General features: G+C 37.3%; 2 protein-coding genes across 2 annotated transcripts; one reads left to right on the top strand and one right to left on the bottom strand.

Annotated features, from left to right (window-relative positions):
• The first annotated feature begins 1,074 nt into the window (after positions 1–1,074).
• LOC115972786 (ubiquitin-like protein-NEDD8-like protein RUB3) lies at positions 1,075–2,183 on the top strand. The gene has a single exon (XM_031093038.1). The coding sequence runs from the start codon at positions 1,282–1,284 to the stop codon at positions 2,122–2,124; it is 843 nt and encodes a 280-aa protein (XP_030948898.1). The 5' UTR covers positions 1,075–1,281; the 3' UTR covers positions 2,125–2,183.
• Positions 2,184–9,606: 7,423 nt separating this feature from the next.
• On the bottom strand, positions 9,607–11,715 carry LOC115972758. The gene has a single exon (XM_031093017.1). The coding sequence runs from the start codon at positions 11,713–11,715 to the stop codon at positions 9,607–9,609; it is 2,109 nt and encodes a 702-aa protein (XP_030948877.1).
• Positions 11,716–19,166: the final 7,451 nt, after the last annotated feature.

Here is a 19,166-nt window from a genome sequence, read left to right as displayed (position 1 = left end):
TACCATGCATTCCCCGTTATTGTCATGCCATCGTTCTTGTTCAGCTTGATCTTTGTATGAGTTTCAACAGAGATCTTGGGATCTCCATCATCTCATGGTGATGCCACCCAAATCTCTAGCTCTCTCGTCAAGATGCTACAAGATCAGTAGCATTTCAAGACGATCTATTGATTTTTGTATTGGACCATCAATTGCTATTGATTGAGACGATCCATAGATTTTGAGTATTGTACAATTTAAGCTTTACCGGGTTGGTTAATAACTTCCATGACCATGGTCGATTGCAGTTTTAAATTCTTCAAACTTGTTGTGATCAAGTCTATCCGTAGGTTGACACTGTACCTAATAAGCTTGATCGACCCTTGATCACCCCTAGTTATCTAATTATGCAAAAATTAATCGACGTCTTTGCAGCCTTGGCATACCTTCATGCCCATGGTAGTGAATGTAGCCTTTGTGTCCTCACTAATAGCTTCAAGCTCTCAATTCAAAATTAGTTTAATTCAGCTTTATGTTTTTGGGCATTTCGAAAACTTGTTTTTACAAGTGTGTTTTGCAATTGTAGCTTGAAGGGTGCAACCCAAAAATGCGTAAAATCACAATGGTGGGCTCATTAAGTGCGATTTTGAAAACTTATCAAGCACTAAAATATGCGTTTACAAAATGCTATTGTGTTTTTTCCGCAAAAAATACAAAACCAAAGTGGCCACTCAATATATAATATATCTAGCACTGCATCAAGTTATCAATTTTTCTGATTCTAAAACAAAAATGAATGTTAAATTTTTTTTTCTGAAACTCATAGGTCCCTAGAGTGATGAGGTATGTGTAATGCCTCCATTAGATGAGATGAATCAGCATGTGAATTAAATGAGAATCAGCATGCATCTCGGCTCTTAGTTAGAGACAATATCAGATACTATTACTGAAAGGGGAATCAAAACTAACTATCACGAAGATTTTACTGAAACAGAAAAAGAGAGAAAATCGAATGAGAATTCTGTGCATTATTTCCTCAGAGAATAGTTACGAAAGTACACAACAGAAATGAGGAGCTAAAAGCATAAACCCACCTACAATCCCTATTTATACGAGCTAAAATCTATTGTATATATATAGCAAATTAACTACCTCAGCTATTTGCATGTAACAGAACCGTAACAGACTCCAATTACAACAAATTCCATTATCTACATTTACATTGCATTTTCACAAATCCACAAAACAAACCCACCTATACCTATCTTTATTTCATGATCTCTCTTTCTTTCTAATCCAACAATGGATGTGATTTTTGAGCCCCAAAGAGGAAGATCATTCTCTATTGAAGTGGGTTTCTTTGATACTATCTTAGAGATCAAAGAGAAGGTCAAAAAATACCAAGGCATACCCGTGTCCAAACAAACCTTAATCTTCAATGGCAATGTCCTCAAAGACGACCTCAACGTTGAACACACCGAAATCCTCCAAAACTCGCACATTCAACTCATGATAGCCGCCTCGGAATCCGACAAATCTCCTGAGAACTCATCATCGCCCTCCAAGAAAATCCAGCTCAACGTGAAAATCCCCACGTACAAAATGCATGTTCCTCTAGAAATGGAGGTAACAGACACGGTTGGAAAGTTGAAGGAAAAGATTCAAGAAATGGAGGCTGTCCCAGTTAACCGTTTGATCATTCATTCGAGTGGTGCGGAGTTACAAGACCACAGGTCTTTATGTGAATGTGAGATTTCGGAGAATTCGGATATTGATGTCAGTTTTAGGCCTTCGCCAACAACAGCTTCACCGGCTGCAATGGCAGCATTGTCCCCGTCCCTGTCACCGGGGCCAGGGCTGGGGCCAACGACGTTGTTGGGGTCGAAGAAATTGAAGCTGCTGGTATTGCCGAAATGTGGGACGAAGAAGATTCCGGTGGAGATGAATGCATCGGATAATGTTGGGGAATTGAGGAAGGAGCTGCAGAAGTTGCAAGAAAAGCTACAGTTTAGTCTTCCACAAGAGGGTTATTTCTTCATTTACAAGCAGAATGTGATGGATGATGATAGGTCCTTTCGGTGGCACCATGTTGGGCAAGGTGACACAATAGAGGTCTTCAATGGGAGTGTCACTGGTGGTTCGTAAGTATTTTTTTTTTTGCTCTAACGCTATGTGCTAGAATAATTTCTTGGGAATTTGATAGTTAGGAGACAGGAATTTTGATCATGGTTTTTGAAACCCGGACCGGAACATACGGTCCGACCGGAAAAACCGTGAACCTCCCACCATCACAGTTCTCTAAGCTTAGGAACCCGTCTATGTCAAAAAAACAGGAAACCGTTCGAACCACGGTTCAACTGCACGGTTCTAAGAACTGTAATTTTGATTTGAGTTGAAAGCATCGAAATACAAGTTAGAGGTACATAGTTCTTTACGTTTATCATGTTTATTTTCATTTTTGCTTATTTCTTAAACTTTAAAATAGACATTTCTATTGAAAACACCGAAATACAAGTTGAGATATATGGTCCTTTACGTTTATAATGCCTATTTTAATTTTTGTTTGTTCTCTATTGAATACACTGAAATATCAGTTGAGGCACATGATTCATTGTGTTTATAATGCCTATTTTAGTTTTTATTTGTTTCTTCAACTTTAGAACAGATTATGTAGAAGATTTTGATTTGGTTTCAAGTATTTTTCCAAGACATTGTTCATTGGCTCATTGGATTATTTGTGTACTCATGATATCTGTGAGTAATTACTAAATATGCCGTCCAATCATTTGTTATTAGTAAGACAATAAGTTTTGAGCACATTATTCCATGTAATCCATTTTTCTTCATATTCGTTCTTTTTCTATGAATCATTTGTTAACTGTTTATATGGTAATGAATATTCATTATCATATAAACAGTTAACAAAATTGTAAGGACTCCATTTGTAACGATTCTAAATTGGTATTGGGTTCGAAGTTAAAAGCCCAAACAATAAATTTGTAGAGAGTGGGCTAAAAGGCTAGGCTTTGGTGAATGGACAGTCGTTAATCGTGGTATTCATAACAATCGCACAGAGGTGAACTGAGCTTATCCAAGAAGACTTTCTCCTCGGCACGGCCTGGGTGGCTCCGGTTCTTGGACCTGGTTCCCCTCCCCTTTTTTCTGGACTGCTTCCTCCTCCTTTTATACTAGCTTTTTCCCCTCCCACGAATGTCCACATGTAGGTTCGTCTTTTTAGGGCTGATATTTGTCCCATCAGCCTATACCCAAAGTGGTTAGGGGTGGTTGTAAAAGCTGAAAAACATGGCTCTGTTAGGTGCAGAGCACTTAATTGCAGTAATGACAGCCTTTCCCTTATTCTTTGTCGTTTTAGTACTTTTCCTGTTCGGCGAAATGACCCGGAATGTCGTCACCAAGACTGAGTTGCCCCTTTTTGCCCTCTGCTACATTTATGGCCAAGGAGGGTCCTTCTCATGGCCGAGGAGGATCCTTCTCATGGCCAAGGGGCGGGACTTCCTCGGATCGGGCCCTGGGCCCAACACAGACATTGACATGGGCTTCACGATTTTATACCCCCTCCCACAATAGCCCCTCAAAATCCTGTTGTCCTACTCCTCAGACGGAGAGCAGGGTTTTGGTGACGTCGGGCCTATGTCATGGTTTGCCAAGCCTTGTCCTTCATCAATGTTGGAGCCTCTTCGTTTGCTTGGGACACGTTCCTAGTTGTGAGACATTCTTTTGGTTTACCCACGCCGCGTTCCTGCCGTTTCGATACACGAGGTGCGCCTTCATTAAGGTCTCTTTATGAGGCGACGCAAATCCAACGGCTGAAGACCGCTTTGGGAATTGAGCGGGACTTATCTCGTTTGTAGTTTTTCTTGGAGATTTGTACAGATTAAATGCCATCAGGCTTACCCCCCATATAAGAAGCATGGTGGGACTTCATTCCCTTTATTTGCAGGCCCTTTAAGTTTTTCAAATTCCTAACCCTCCAATCGTGCCCAAAGTCCCTATTACCAATGTGACTGAGCCTTAGGGGGTGACATGGTCAAGGCCAGGATGAGGGTGAAGGGACCACACCCTCGTCGGGAGCCTTGGATATCTTTAAGATTCAAAATGGCCCGGTCAGGGCAAGGGAGACAAAGACTCGTTTTTCTTCTCCTCGATAAGGCAAGAAAGGAGCCTCTTCTTCCTTCAGCCAAAATCCGAACCAGGTGGAGTCGCACCAGATTTTTGGTGCGACAGCATTGAGATTTCTCATCGCCGGTACCATCCGTTCTCGCCTAATTGCTGCTAATACGATACTTGCTTGATTGCTGTTAGAGCTGGTATGGGGATTTGGCATCCCGCTTCTTCCTCTCTTCCATTACTGGTGCCATCCAAATTTGCTTAGTCGCTGCTAGAGCAAGGTTATGGACCAGGTGCCTTTGCTTCTTCTTCTCTTCCATCATTGGTGCCATCCAGACCTGTTTAGTCGCTGCTGGAGCAAAATTAAAGGATTTGTCATTCCCGTGTATCCCTTTTTTTGTTTTTTTGTTTTTGTAGTTAGTTTCTGGTATGGGCTTGTCTAAGACCCTTTTTTTGTATGCTGTACTACTTTTTTGTCTAGTAAAAGATGACTTTATCCCATATTGCGTGTTCTTTCTTTTATGCAATAATTATTTTGTGAATGGATGTGCTGGTGTCCTTTTCTTTCGAACGGTACTTAGGGCTGATGCCCTTATTAGCAAAGAGTTATCACTTTGAACTTATTAAAACTGATGGGCATAACAATGCCAACTTCAAGTAGGTTAACCATATGAGACTAACCGGGATAACAGCTGAATGTTCTGTATTGTGTATGGGGCGATCACCCGAGGATGTGTAACCTAAAATGAACTGTCCGAGGGGGTCGCCGGGCACTAGGGTGCTTTGCAACGTTTCAGATGATATTTATAGCCTTAGCTTGTTTTGGGCATCCGGTCCGAGGATCGAGGTATGACTGTACCGGGTCTAAACACTTGGTTGTGTTAGTTTCCTTAGAGCTGGGGGTCCGAGGACCGCGTGGGATTTCCATTTTGTCTGGGACTTAAACCTTTCTTGATGTAGTTAGTTTCTCGTAGGTTTGAGTCCGAGGACCATGCAGGATATTGGTTCTGTCTAACACTTTCTTTTTGAAGTAGCTGGTTTCCCCATAGGTTTGAGTCCGAGGACTATGCAAGATCTTGGTTCTGTCCAACACTTATATTTTCTAGTGGCTAGTTTTCCCATAGGTTTGAGTCCGAGGACCATGTAAGACCTTGGTTCTGTCTAGCACTTTCTTTTTGAAGTAGCTGGTTTCCCCATAGGTTTGAGTTCGAGGACCATGCAAGACTTTGGTTCTGTCTAACACTTATATTTTCTAGTGGCTAGTTTTCCTATAGGTTTGAATCCAAGGACCATGCAAGACCTTGGTTCTGTCTAGTACTTTCTTTTTGAAGTAGCCTGTTTCCCCATAGGTTTGAGTCCGAGGACCATGCAAGACCTTGGTTCTGTCCAACACTTATATTTTCTAGTGGCTAGTTTTCTTATAGGTTTGAGTCCTAGGACCATGCAAGACCTTAGTTCTGTCTAGCACTTTCTTTTTGAAGTAGCTGGTTTCCCCATAGGTTTGAGTCCAAGGACCATGCAAGACCTTGATTTTGTCCAACACTTATATTTTCCAGTGGCTAGTTTTCCCATAGGTTTGAGTCCAAGGATCATACAAGACCTTGGTTTTGTCTAGCAGTTATGGGAATTCAGTGAATCAGGCTACTAGGCCCGCGAGGATTAGCCCCTTGGCAAATGTGTGGGGCCTAGACTTGATGTTAAAAGCCCCTAGGACTGCCCGTGTCACTGGCACTTCGAAGTGTAGCCCTGAGTGGGAGCTGGGTTAGGGCAACAACCGCGTGCTGTTGGAAATGATAGAGAGGCCTTCGCATAGTTTGCACCACTGCCAAAATTATTTCTTTCGAGGGACCCCTGTTGACAGGGGCTTGATCCTACCATGATTAACCGTTGTTTGCACCAACGCACAAGCCTTTCCCACAGATGGCACCAATTGTAAGGACTTCATTTGTAACGATCCCAAATTGGTATTGTGTTCGAATGTTAAAGGCCCAAATAATAAATTTGTAGAGAGTGGGCTAAAAGGCTAGGCCTTGGTGAACGGACAGTCGTTAGTCATGGTGTTCATAACGATCGTACAGAGGTGAACTGAGTTTAGCCAAGAAGACTTTCTCCTCGGCACAACCTGGGTGGCTCTGGTTCTTGGACCTGGTTCCCTTCCCCTTTTTCTGGACTGCTTCCTCCTCCTTTTATACTAGCTTTTCCCCCTCCCACGAACGTCTACGTGTAGGTTCGTCTTTTTAGGGCTGATACTTGTCCCATCAGCCCATACCCAAAGTGGTTGGGGGTGGTTGTAAAAGCTGAAAAGCATAGCTCTGTTAGGTGCAGAGCACTTAATTGCAGTAATGACAGTCTTTCCCTTGTTCTTTGCCGTTTTAGTACTTTTCCTGTTCGGTGAAATGACTCGAAATGTCGTCACCAGGACTGAGTTGCCCCCTTTTGCCCTCGGCTACATTTATGGCCGAAGAGGGTCCTTCTCATGGCCGAGGAGGATCCTTCTCATGGCCAAGGGGTGGGCCTTCCTTGGATTGGGCCCTGGGCCCAGTCCAGACATTGACATGGGCTTCACAATGTGAAAACATGTGAAAGTTTAGGAATGAAAATGATATTTTACCTAAAAGAAAAAAGACAAAAGATAAAAGATTTCTAACCAAGTGATTAAAAAATACATAATCCTAAAGATTTATTGTTGCTTTATTCATGCCATATTACCAATTATATTTTGAAATTGCTCACCATACCTAAATATACTAATTATTAGATACTTTTGATATATTATATTAGATACTTTCTCTTTTGACATTTATGACGTATCCATAATGAATGAATATGAGGGATTACTATGTCAATGTGCCTTGGAAAGGAAAAAAAATTTCTCTCTAAACTAAACAGAATAGCAGCTTGACGCAGTATAAGTTGTTGTTGCCACAATTTAACAACATTTGCGTTAAGTCCACTAAAACTTATTGAGCGTGGCCTTTTTTTGTTCTCCAATACTGCTGTTTCCATTGAGATTTTATTTTGTGTGATCAGTTGGGACAAATTTTGCTTGGAATGATGTCACTCAACATACTGATGAAATTGCAGCAACATCACCCTTATGGCATGTCATTGTTATTAAAAACTTTATTCTCTCGTTTTCCCCTTACCATATGTGGGGCCCAAATGATTTACGGGCCGGGCCCATCTACCTGGGGAAAATCCGAAGGCCCAAGCCGAGGAGGGCCATGGCCCAAGCTCGACCAAATAGCCTATGGATACTGCCGAGGACAGCTCAGTCCTCGGCAGACCCAAAGTTCCCCCCCTTGAAAGAAGGGCAGAAACGGTATAGGACCGAAACCAGGACAAAAGATCTAAAATATCCAGGGAAAGCTGCTCTTACTGCCATTCAATGCTCTGAACCTGACAGAGCCGCAGCCTTTGGCTTTTACAACCACCCCCAACGACTTTGAATATGGGCTGATGGGACAAGTATCAATTTTGGAAAGGTTGACCTTATACGTGGACGAAGGACAATGAACGTAGGGAAATATAAAAGGAAAAAGAAGTAACCTAAAGAAGGGGGTTGGGAAAAATGGCCAGAAACCAGAGCCTCCCAGCCCACCTCCAGGAGAAAGACTCCAGGGGTGTAGGGAAACTTAAGTTCGTACGAACACCGCGAAAAACCCACCGCCTATCAATCAAGGCCTAGCCTTCCAAACCCACGCTCTACAAATGATATTGTTAGGGGCCTTTTCACGCGCGAACCCGACACTGTTACGGTCCGCCACGAATCGCGTCCTTACACCATACATTATGGACATTCGGACCCTTACCCTTCTTGTCTAGATATATTTTTATTTTATGAGTAGTGTTTATTATAAGCATTTTATTGTACACACATTTACACAATTACTCACTTTCACAATTTCTAGGTTGGAAATCGTCGTGACTGCTTTTTCAAATTTTTATTATTATTATTTTTTTGTACTCATAAATTTTATGTTATGAAAATTATCTATGGGAGTAAATTACCTTTTTTTTTTTTTTAGATTAATACTATTACCAATGTTCTGAACCTGAATGTCGGATGATACTTTTGGACAAAATTTCACAAGATATAACTAAGCCAAGAATTTTTCAGGTAGCGATTTTGAAAAATTCTTGTAAATTTTTGTAATGGTGAAGGTTTTTGTAAAGAATTGAATATGGAAACACTATTTATAAATAATGGGTATGATCATTCAATAGTTTCCTCTGAAGAGTCACCTTGGTTGATTCAAAGAATTAAAAATCCTTTCATAGCTCTTAGTCTCTTACTAACCGTTTAAGACAAGTTTCTTTCAAAATTATGTAGAAATTGTTTCTGCCCAGGGCTCGTTCAAGCGGCCCTTACGCTATGCTTGAGAGGGCTTTAATGAGCCGCTTAAGTAGCCTTTAGGTGCCCCTTGGGTGGATGTCTATTCGGCTTGTCTCATCTTGAAGTAAGTGCCAAGTTGCACTCTCTATTTGTCGGTTGGTATTTAAATAATGCTCTTAGAACTAAACGCACACAAAAGTCGCTCGAGAGGAGAAAATTTACCTTGCATTAGATGCATGTCATACCATCTCGCTTGAGAGGGCTTAGGTCTTGCTCGAGTGGCCCACACTTACTTGTGGGGTCTATTCTTATGCATGAGGAAAAATTACATAGACCCGATGCATATAATATTATCTTGCTTGAAGTGGCTTAATTCTTGCTCGAATGTTCCACTAAAATTGAATTTTATTTAAAAATTTTCTCCGTTTCGTTTACCTTCCAAAAAATATTTACTCATGTTTCAACCACATTGTTTATATCTATATACATACAACAACAGCAAAACGTGTTTAGGAAGAGCAATTCAAAGTAGACCTGGCATTCAGGACAGGGTGCAAATTTTTTCCCATCACATGGCATACCATTCAAACGAGACAAAACAGCCATTCCAAAACTTCATGGTCAATTTAAAACTGTTGTGGTGTAGAATGACATCTTATCTCTTACTTTTAGAAATTTAAAAGTGACAGCTCTATTTAATCTTAAAAGAAAAATATTCCTTTATACTCGTTCACATTTACTCTTTTACTTACATATTTACAATTAATACTGAGAATGTTAATATTTTAATACAAAAAATGAATGTAAAATAGTGAATATGTAAGAGGATAAAGCATTACGTCACCGTATCCTAGAAATATCTAATAATTTTCCCTTAAGAATAGAAATGATTGTAATGTCTCTTTTGTGGATCAACTAATTAATATAACACAAGGATGCAATGACAAGATTAAAGAAAATACACACCGAATTAAATGTACATAATATATTACACACCCACCCACATATTTGGAGAAGGGTATACAATTTTATTTATTTATTTTTACATACCATTTCTTATATAGATATTTATATATTTCCACTATACAAACACAAATACAAATGCAAGATAAATCACACTATCATGCAAGCATAGAGAAAACACACGTGGACAAATGCACTAATCAGACATTCTGAGCTAAGTCTCGATTGAGTATGCCTGCATGAGAGAGTAAAGCCCACAAGTGAGTCACAAACTCTCCTCCCTTAGTCAGGTGCTCTGCATGAACGGTTGTGTCATCGGAGGGACTCACAAACAACATCATATCTGCCCAAAAATCTGCTAGAATTTTCCATCTCAGTTCATTGTCAGTTATGTCTACCAACAGTTGCTTCCCAAGAACAGCACCTCTTTTAATAATTGTTTCTCCAGGATGATCATCTTCGCCAAATCTCATCATCTTGTCATACATAGTTGCTGGTGAGTTGCATCCCTGGAGTTTATCCCTGGCTTCTTGAACTACCTGGTCAAACATAAATTCTGTAATATACGCATGATCAGGTAAAAATCTTGGAGCAAAGGCCACCAAGTAGGCACAATATTTAGATAATGCAGTTGCCACAATGAAGTGTTCGCTTTCCCTTTGTAGGTTGGCTTGTTCCCAATTTATCTCACAAAGACAAGTAGCTATATGCCAGACCATGATAACATGCGTTTGTGTCTCAAGTCTACATGCCCAAGAGAGTTCATTCTTGACCCCATTTCGCTCCAGAGAAGTTTCCCCATTATTCAATTGCTGTTCGTTGGCCTTTAGGGAGGCAATAATTGCTTTCTTCACTTCCAGAGATAATTTGATCCGACTGCTTTCTTTCTGACCTTTTCTAGAAATATCTATGTAAGGAGAGGCCCAAGAATTGGAAGGGTTATGGTTAAAGGATTTAAGTAGATCATATTGGCCGAGTTTTTGCTCCCAAGGTTTTAACCATTTCTTATGGCAGACAATTTGTATAATCTTCTCAATGAATTTATTGTTTTGCCATGAAGGGTTTTTAACATAAGAGCAAAGCCACTGTACCTTAGCCCAATCGGAGAAGTTGACAACCGAAAATTGAACAACTTCCATGAAGAGGATAGCTCCTATAACTATAGCTGTAACTCGCACGTCAACATCTCGCCCACTTACTGTAAGCAGGTTCAAGTCTCCATTGGGTGTATGGTAATGCTTTAGCATGGGAGCAGCAATTACACAACCAATTATGATAATAAGCAACTGCATACTTTTAAATAATGAAAATCCCGTGGTAGATAAAGCATAATAATTTGTGTAGAAGAAATCATATAGAAATGCGAGTTCGACCTCAATTACTCGGAATGCTCTCTCGTGATCACCTTCTTTGGCAAGTAGCCCATGCCGAACAAAATTCCATGTCTTCAACTGGGACCTTTCAGACATGGAGTATCCTGCAAATCTACGACAGAGAAGCCTGAACAATGCACAAGAGAGGCAAATGTCCTTGAGTCGGCCGTCTGAATCTCCGGTAGAGCTTAGGAGACTCCCTTGGCATTGCCAGATCATCTCAATGGTAACAACTTCATTTGCAGTCTTCAAATGATATTGGTAGAGTGGTGGGATAACTTCCATGTCTTCCTTTTCTACGCCTTCCACCCAATACTTGTAGCCTTTCATGCATGAGGGATCTACTTCATTTTCGTTGCTGAACGTATGCTCATTGGCCATGAAGTCTGCAATCAGTTTGGTATTTCTGACCAAACCATCTGTTCTGCTAGCCAAGGTCAAAGCTTCACTTCTTAGTGACGTCCTTAGGAAAGCAAAGATATAGAGCGGTATCATAAATTTTGTTTCATGACTATACGTACCCATCAACCAGGCCAGCCCATAATATTTAACAAGCACTGCCATTTTATATCTCCTCTGATTCTCATTGTCTTGAAGGCTGTAGGCAGAGATGCAATCTGCATTTCCAGAGAAAATAAGCAAAAATATCGCCCAAATAACAAACAATTCATTTTCAAAGGATGCTGACTGCATCTGGCCAAAAGTGTAGGTTATCAGGTACGTAGGCAAAACATAAGCTATCCATATTAAAATTTTGAGAAACACACTGTGGCTACGACGCCTGTATGATCCGAAAACCACAAGAAAGGCTATAAAGATTGTTATCACAATAATATATGCTTCAATTTGCTCTAGCTTATGTCGAGCACTCACAACCCCATTATTTGGAACATTAGTGGCATTGTTTAGAACCAGAGAATCAATTTTAAATGCCATTATGTAATGCCCTCCCAGTACACTCCTGACACCAAAATTTATGCATGACTGGATACTTATAGAAGTCCTACATTTTTAAATTAAGCTGTAGAGATTTGAAAAGGTCAAACTAATACTTCAAACTATAGAAATTTCAAATGGTTAAACAAACACTTCATATTGCATGTTAGGATAACTTTTTATAAAAAATACCGAGAGTGATGGGCCATCTGCTCTTCAATAGGGGGAAATATTGGGAAGAAAAAAACCTTTCAAAATAACCATAACTCTATCGGAGCATTCAGATACAAAACCTGAACTTATTTATTTATTTATTATTATTATTATTATTTTTACAGTTTTCTAAACTTTTCCATAATTTCTTATGGTAACTCCCCTGAATGAATATCAATTGCGATGACAGCAACTACCATGCATGTTTTTCCACATGACCGATTCAAATGAACCAGTTCAACCTGCACAAGCTTGTCTCCAAAGTATTTATCTACTTAATTTGACAAGTAAGTCACTTCCAAGTTCCAGGACTACCAACAAACACAATGCCCAAACAGCAAAAAAATTGTTACAGGAAGAAGCCGATTGGCGATTGCATGCTATGCTTGAAGAAGCCTAATATACATGCATTCAAGCCCATCTAAAAACAATATTATCACAACATTACAAATTTCTGGCTATGGTGTCTTGGTAAGTTACTCTTAAGGAGCCTTCAAAGGTACGAGGTAATGAAAGCAAAAACAAATTATGTATCTCTCTGTCTCTCTCAATTAGGTTAAAAAAAAATGGCTTGAGGAAGTCAAATATGCGTTAAATTCAATCCAAGATAATGTTTTCTTAATAATTTTCATAATGAGCAGGTAGATGTCTCTCTTGTTGAGGAGATAAACATCTTGGGGAGCTTCTTTGAGTAATTATTATAACATATAGAGACATATTTTAAGTCAAAAGGTTTAAGCCAAATGGGTATGTGCTCAATTATATTATATTAACCACACATTCTTTTCATCTTTATTCAATGTGGAATTTCTCTCACACGTATAACCCAACAATCTTTCCCTCACATATGAGTTTTTGCCTTCCTGTGGGCTTCAAGACCTCTTTGTGGGTCATGAACAAGTCCTACTCACTTCCCTTCACCTAATGGGTTTTTCCCTTCACTAGTACATTATCCATGAACATGCAATTCTTTGATTGATAGGAACATGCAATTCTTCTATCAAAATCCAGCCCCAGTTAATAGCATGCAGATCCTCAAATACCTGAAAATATGTAAAATGTGATGTGAGACACAGTAGTTTATAAAACACTAAAATACAGTCTTGTTTTGCACTTTCATTAAAAAATTGAAGCATGAAATTTTGTAGGATCAAGATGAATGATAACATCACAAAATGGTGAGTAGTGTTACCTGGAACAAATATGATGGTATACAATACAAGAACTGAAGAACATGTATGCTGCAGATCACTTACCATGTAATAAGGTATAAAATGGAATAGGCTTATATAAGTTACTTTATTTTAAATGAATATGACGTCAGGTTTCAAGCCAAAAATTGGTTTCTTATACATAGATTTCCGATTTCCCTTCCTCGTGCAATTTGTGACCACTATTTAATTTATCCCATCAGGAAAAAAAAATCCAATTTAGTAATAGTAACAATAATAATAGTAACCCAATAAATAATAATAATAATAATAATAATAATAACAACAACAAAAATAATAATAAAGTACTGGGACATTGTAATTCAGGATTTGTACCACAAAATGAATTGGGGTAGATGCAAATATGCAACTGTATGTCGTCCTTTGTGTCTAAGAAGAACATATGCGTTTCCTCCTGCCTCCTGGCGAAGAATAAACTTGCATTTGACAAACATGACTACTGGAATTTTCTTTTAAAGCATGAAGAAGCTAATAAACATCGAAACTATACCTGCTGCGGTATATAGGCCAAATTAATGGTATTCATTAAAAATAAAATGAATTTCACGATTATTGTAATGTTCTGCCACAATTAGAAATAGAAACTAAGGGTTTTCTTTGTTTTTTGTTTTGTTTTGGTTTTTTATTTTATTTTATTTTTTTATGGTAGAGAAATAGAAACTAAGAGTGAGTGTTGTTATTGTGTTTATTTGGTTTTCACACTTTGGCACAAAAATTAAAAGGTTTGATGAAACACATGGGCTTAAATTATTCCATAATTAAAATTTAATTTGAAATCTAATTGAATTTTCTCTCACCTTTTGATTTTAAATATATATAAAATTTTAATTTAGTCACTCATTTGAGTTTTCTTTAGTATGAAAGTAAAGTATATTCTTTAACCAAAAAAAAAAAAAAAATAAATAAAATTGAAGGCTTTGCTAGTTCAGTTGAGCTCGTGCTCAACTCACATCTGAAATAAAATTAAATAAATAAGTTTGAACTTTTAATATTTGGCTTGACTCTCCTCATTTACCGTCCTAAGAAGTGTCAATGAGCAACAAGGTTCTTGGCAATATAATCCTTTAAGATGTTATAAAAAATCATTTAATTAAAAATTTAATACAATTAGAATATACAAAAAATTAATGAAGGATATGATGTTTCCTATATTTTTTCATTCACATAGCCAAAAATAAAAGTATGTATTATCTCATATATAGTATTCTAATTTTTTTGAAGAAACATATAATTCTAAGTTAAAAAGAATTTATATATATTTGTTTATTCAAAATATAATATACATGCGTGCATATTATATATGGGAATAAAAACAAATCATTGAAATTTTATAGAAAAATGCTAATAGATAAAAAATAATGCAAGATTATAGTAAAAATATGAAATTATTGATGCCCAGTACAAGTATAGCTAAAGTGCAAATTACACTCCTAAAACTTGAGAAATTTTAAATTTTATATACTGAAATTTTAGAATTTAGATTTTATCTCCTAAATTTATATTATATTGCATTATTAGAAACTCCGTTAGAAATATGTTGATGTAGTGTCCGTTAAGTGACACATTAGCTAGCCATGTGTTTATGGTTGGTCCAATAAAATAATGCACTAGGATTTGTCATACCACATCATTAAATAACCTAAAAAATATTCTAAAAATGAAAATAAATACTAAAATTTAATTAAAAAATTAACGTAATTTAATTTAAACATTTCTTCAACCCTTTTTTTCTTGGATGAAGAACAGGGAACAGGGGTTTATACCTGCCAAGTGCCAAACCATCTCAAACCAAACGGTACCACATTTGCAAACACTACAAACCCACCAACCCATAGACTTTCTTGGGAACCAAACTTGCAAACACTTCCAAACCAAGAGGCCATCAATTTTATTTTAACCAAAAAAAAAAATGTAGGCTTGGATTCATTGATAAAATTCAACTCTGTGATATACTATGCAAATGTTGGGTGAAAGCAAGTTTGATGCGTTTTTTTTTTTTTTTTTTAATTTTTTAATTTTTAATTTTTTTTATTTTATTTTTAAGTTTGATGTTTATTAGAGCATTCACGTCAATCTTCTCAAATATTTAGCTAAATTAACCCAAAAAACTTTATTTTTTCTAGTTTAGCTATTTATTTTTTTCATACACATACATCAGCCTCAATACTTCATCAATATAGGAATTAAATATTATTTCCTCTTATTCACATTGTGGGCCAGCATACCAACAACCACCAAACGCCAAAATTCACTCAACTTTCACTAAGAACCCAAATTACAAAACCACTAAAATCAAAATAAAAATATCAAACAACAAATAAGAAGTCAAATATAACTGCCACTAGAACCATCGAATAATCACACCACCATAAGCTTCAAATTGTACCACCACTAGACCTGATAGCATCACCACTAAAAAACCAAAAACATTAGATCTAGTGAATGGAGAGAGGAGAAGAGAGACAGACCAGATTGCACCACCATCAATCCACCACCTTGTCCACCAGAAACTCTACCTATTTAGTGGTGATTGTTATATAGCAAAGAGAGAAAGAGTAAAAGACAAACAAACAAAGACAATGAGAGAAGAGAGGCAGTCGGATGAAGAAAGAGAGGGGAGATGGTCAAACACATAGAGAGAGAGAGAGAGAGAGAGAGAGTCTGATGTTGAATAAAAAATATATGTTTTTTAATGTAGTGATGATCAGTGCCTCATTACAAGTAGTGAGACTATGCATCATTAAAAACTTTTGTTAACTTAGCGAGATTGATGCATGTTTGTTTTGGTTAGATTTAGAAATTTTTTTGTTGAAATGTTAAGTTGGTAATGCTGATGTTAATGCTCTTAGTTTGAAGAAAGATTGGTGTTTGCTTGGTCTGGTTGGTATTTGCTTGAAAAGGTTCATATTAAACCAATTACAAAGAGAGTGTGGTCTAATCTCAAATCTAATCTTGATAGAGGAATTGAGAAAGATATGTGAAAGAGGGGAGAGAAAGTAAATTAGAAAAAAAAAATAAAGAACACAAGTAGCAACCATGCATTTTTACATAACCTTATGTAGTATGATGTGGGTAAATTTTGGGCTTGGTTGGCTAAAATGTGGACACTTTTCTATTATACAAGCACAAATGTGAGTGCTCTAAAGGAATTAGTTTATCTCTTTTTGGTGTTTGTGTTTTCAGATGTAATAGCATGGTTGGTTGGATGCTTTAAGATTGTAATAGGTTTGATTAGGTTTCTTGGGAAAATCTGATTTTGGGTTATCCAGAAAATCTCTACTGGTAAAAATATTTTGCTTTTTAGTTTTTAAGAGTAAAATCAAAATTCTAAAATTTTTCCACAAAAAAGAGTTCTAAAATTTTTAGGTGTAAACTAAAATCTAAAGATCCCCAAAATTTAGGGATGTAGTTTGTACTTCAGCCTACAAATATTAAAAGGGCAAAACTTAAATATAATGCCTTATGTCCAATACTTCCTTTAAAAATTTTGTCATGTGGCAACTTAATAGATAGAAATACTAAATGCAATAAAAACTTAAAACACAGCAGCCTTTTCTCTTTCACTTCCATGAAGAAAATCTCTCTGTCAATCCCTCTTCTCTCTTGTAGTATTCTCTAGAAATCAACCACCCCTACCCTATTGATCTACTGCCAGTCACCACCTTAGAATGGAACAAACCATGGAACTCTTCGTATCCACCAGCAATTAATAGCAAAATTTTCACACACACATATGATCGGCTTTATTCATAATTTAGTCTTGAAAATATAATTTTTTTGAAAGAGATCTGATGGCTCATTCTTTTAATTGATAACACAGTACTGAGCAAACATTGCAATCAACAAAAACCATAGACTCCCTCTTTCCTCTAACCTGTCAATGCCGCCCAAAAAACCAAAAAAAAAAAAATCCATCAATAAGAAAACCCTAATACTCTGTTTGGATTGAAGGGGAGTAGAGGAAGAGGAAGAATGATTTAATTTACCTTGTTTGGTTTTTTTTTAAGGGAGGAGGAGGAGGGGGAGGAATTTTGAGAGATTCTAAGAATCTCTAACTTCTTATTTTTAATTCCCCAAAACTGGAGAGATTTGGGAAATGAGTAGAAGCGATTGATTGTAGAGCTAATTAAACATTTTGAATTATCTATTTTACCCTTCACCATTTATAGCAACTACAAAAGGAAGGGCTAATTATTCCGGTAAGGACCCAATTTGAGTACCAAGCCTAAGAGTCAAAAGGATCTTGGCCCAAAAAGCCCAATATAATGAATTTGTAGAGAGTGGGTTAGAACACTAGGCTCTAATGAATTGGACAACAATTATGATGGGTCTAGATAACCTGAAAGCAAAGATAAACAAGTTTTATCTAAAGAAAATCATCCTCGGTACAATCCGAGGAGATGTGTTCTTATATGTATCTCTTTTGAATTTGATTACAAGTCCAATTTTTGTGGCTACAGTGTTTTTCAATCTCCCCTCCAATCCCCTTTCCTCAGGGTATTATTTCTCTTTTATACTACCTTCCTTCTTTTATCTCCACCCTCCACGTGTAGACCAGGTTGTTGGCATTGATCCCTGTCCTATCAGCACCTTCCTGAAGTCTTTGGGAGTAGCTATAAGGCTGAAAATTACTGTTCAGGTATCACTTCCACATTAATGCAACTAGAGAGTTAGCTGCAGAGCATTCAATGCGATGGTAGTAGCTTTCTCTTAGATATTTCATAGCTTCCCTTTGTCCGGTGCTTTCATGATGTATATCCTTATCAATAGAATCTCCTGAAACGTTGCTCTAAATGGCAGACCACACCTTCTAACCTCTACTTTGCTTAGCTGAGTAGGCATTACTCCTCAGACTACCTTCCTAGACCATCATAACCAGACCCCTTTCTTCATTCACAAATGCGGACTTCCATGACAACGTTTACCCATCATCGGATTACTAGGTGTCCTCAGACCTGGACCCTGGCCTAATATATATATATATACATATATACTACTGGACTTATCATTCCTACAATAGCCCCTCAAAATTCTCCTCTTTTGCTCCTCAGGAAGAAAGGAGGATTTCGATATTACCACAATTGACCTACTCTTATCATACGTCATCTTTCTCTGCGTAGGTACCTTTTCAACTGCCTAACACACGCTCCTAACATTTCGGCATTTCAGACATGCCTTCATTAAATTTTTGCGGCTCCATGTTCCCCATGTTCTACGGTGCGATGCGAATCCAATGGCTGGGGATTTTGTTGGAACTCGGGTGGGAATTCTCCCACTTGTCTCTCTCTCTCTGATACAAATATTGCTTGAATACTTAAATCACTTCACTTTTGCACTCATAAATATCAAGAGCCAGTCTGAGGAGAGTTTCCTTCTTTGCGTAAGTCTTTTCAAACATTTTCATTTACTTTCTTTTCTACTTCTCTTTGGAACCCTAATTTTCTAAAAATTCATATATTGATCAATTGAACAACACAATAATTATAAAACATGTTATAATTAGTCAATTAAACAATATCATAAGCCAATTTCAATCAATTTTACCCCAATGAAAAAAATCCCCAATTTCTCAAGAACACAAAAACCCTAATTTCGAAATTTTGTAGAAATCATGAAATTTTTGAAACTAAAGGGAGGGTATCATGTTTAAATGATGCATGAACAAAAACCCATCCAATGAAATGGATCAAAACAACCAAAAACATCAAAAACCCTAAAAATCCTTTGGTTCAAAATTTTTGAAAAATTTGATGAAAATGCATGAATGAATGTAAATTAAATAAAAAAGGAGGGGTAAAAAGGTCTTACCAAGTATTGAGGAAGAAAACCTGTGAAGCTTTGACTCAGAAAAGACAAAAAAAAAAAAAAAAAAAAAAAAAAAGACTAAGAGGAATCAAGAGGGTTTGAAAAGGAAGAGAAAAATAATGAAGAACATTGTTCAAATTCCTTTTATTTTTAAGTGAAAAATGGTTTTTGATCAGTTGGGAGGAATTGAGCCAGGAATCG

This window comes from Quercus lobata, unplaced genomic scaffold (assembly GCF_001633185.2).
Source record: "Quercus lobata isolate SW786 unplaced genomic scaffold, ValleyOak3.0 Primary Assembly Scq3eQI_73, whole genome shotgun sequence".
Classification (NCBI taxonomy): Eukaryota; Viridiplantae; Streptophyta; class Magnoliopsida; order Fagales; family Fagaceae; genus Quercus; species Quercus lobata.
Note: the sequence above shows the minus strand (reverse complement) of the source record. Positions and strands in the feature narration are given on the sequence as shown.

What these genes read in the sequence shown, in the direction of transcription:
- LOC115972786 (XM_031093038.1), top strand. Translation starts at nt 1,282, where the DNA reads ATGGATGTGATTTTTGAGCCCCAAAGAGGAAGATCATTCTCTATTGAA.
- LOC115972758 (XM_031093017.1), bottom strand. Translation starts at nt 11,715, where the DNA reads ATGGCATTTAAAATTGATTCTCTGGTTCTAAACAATGCCACTAATGTT.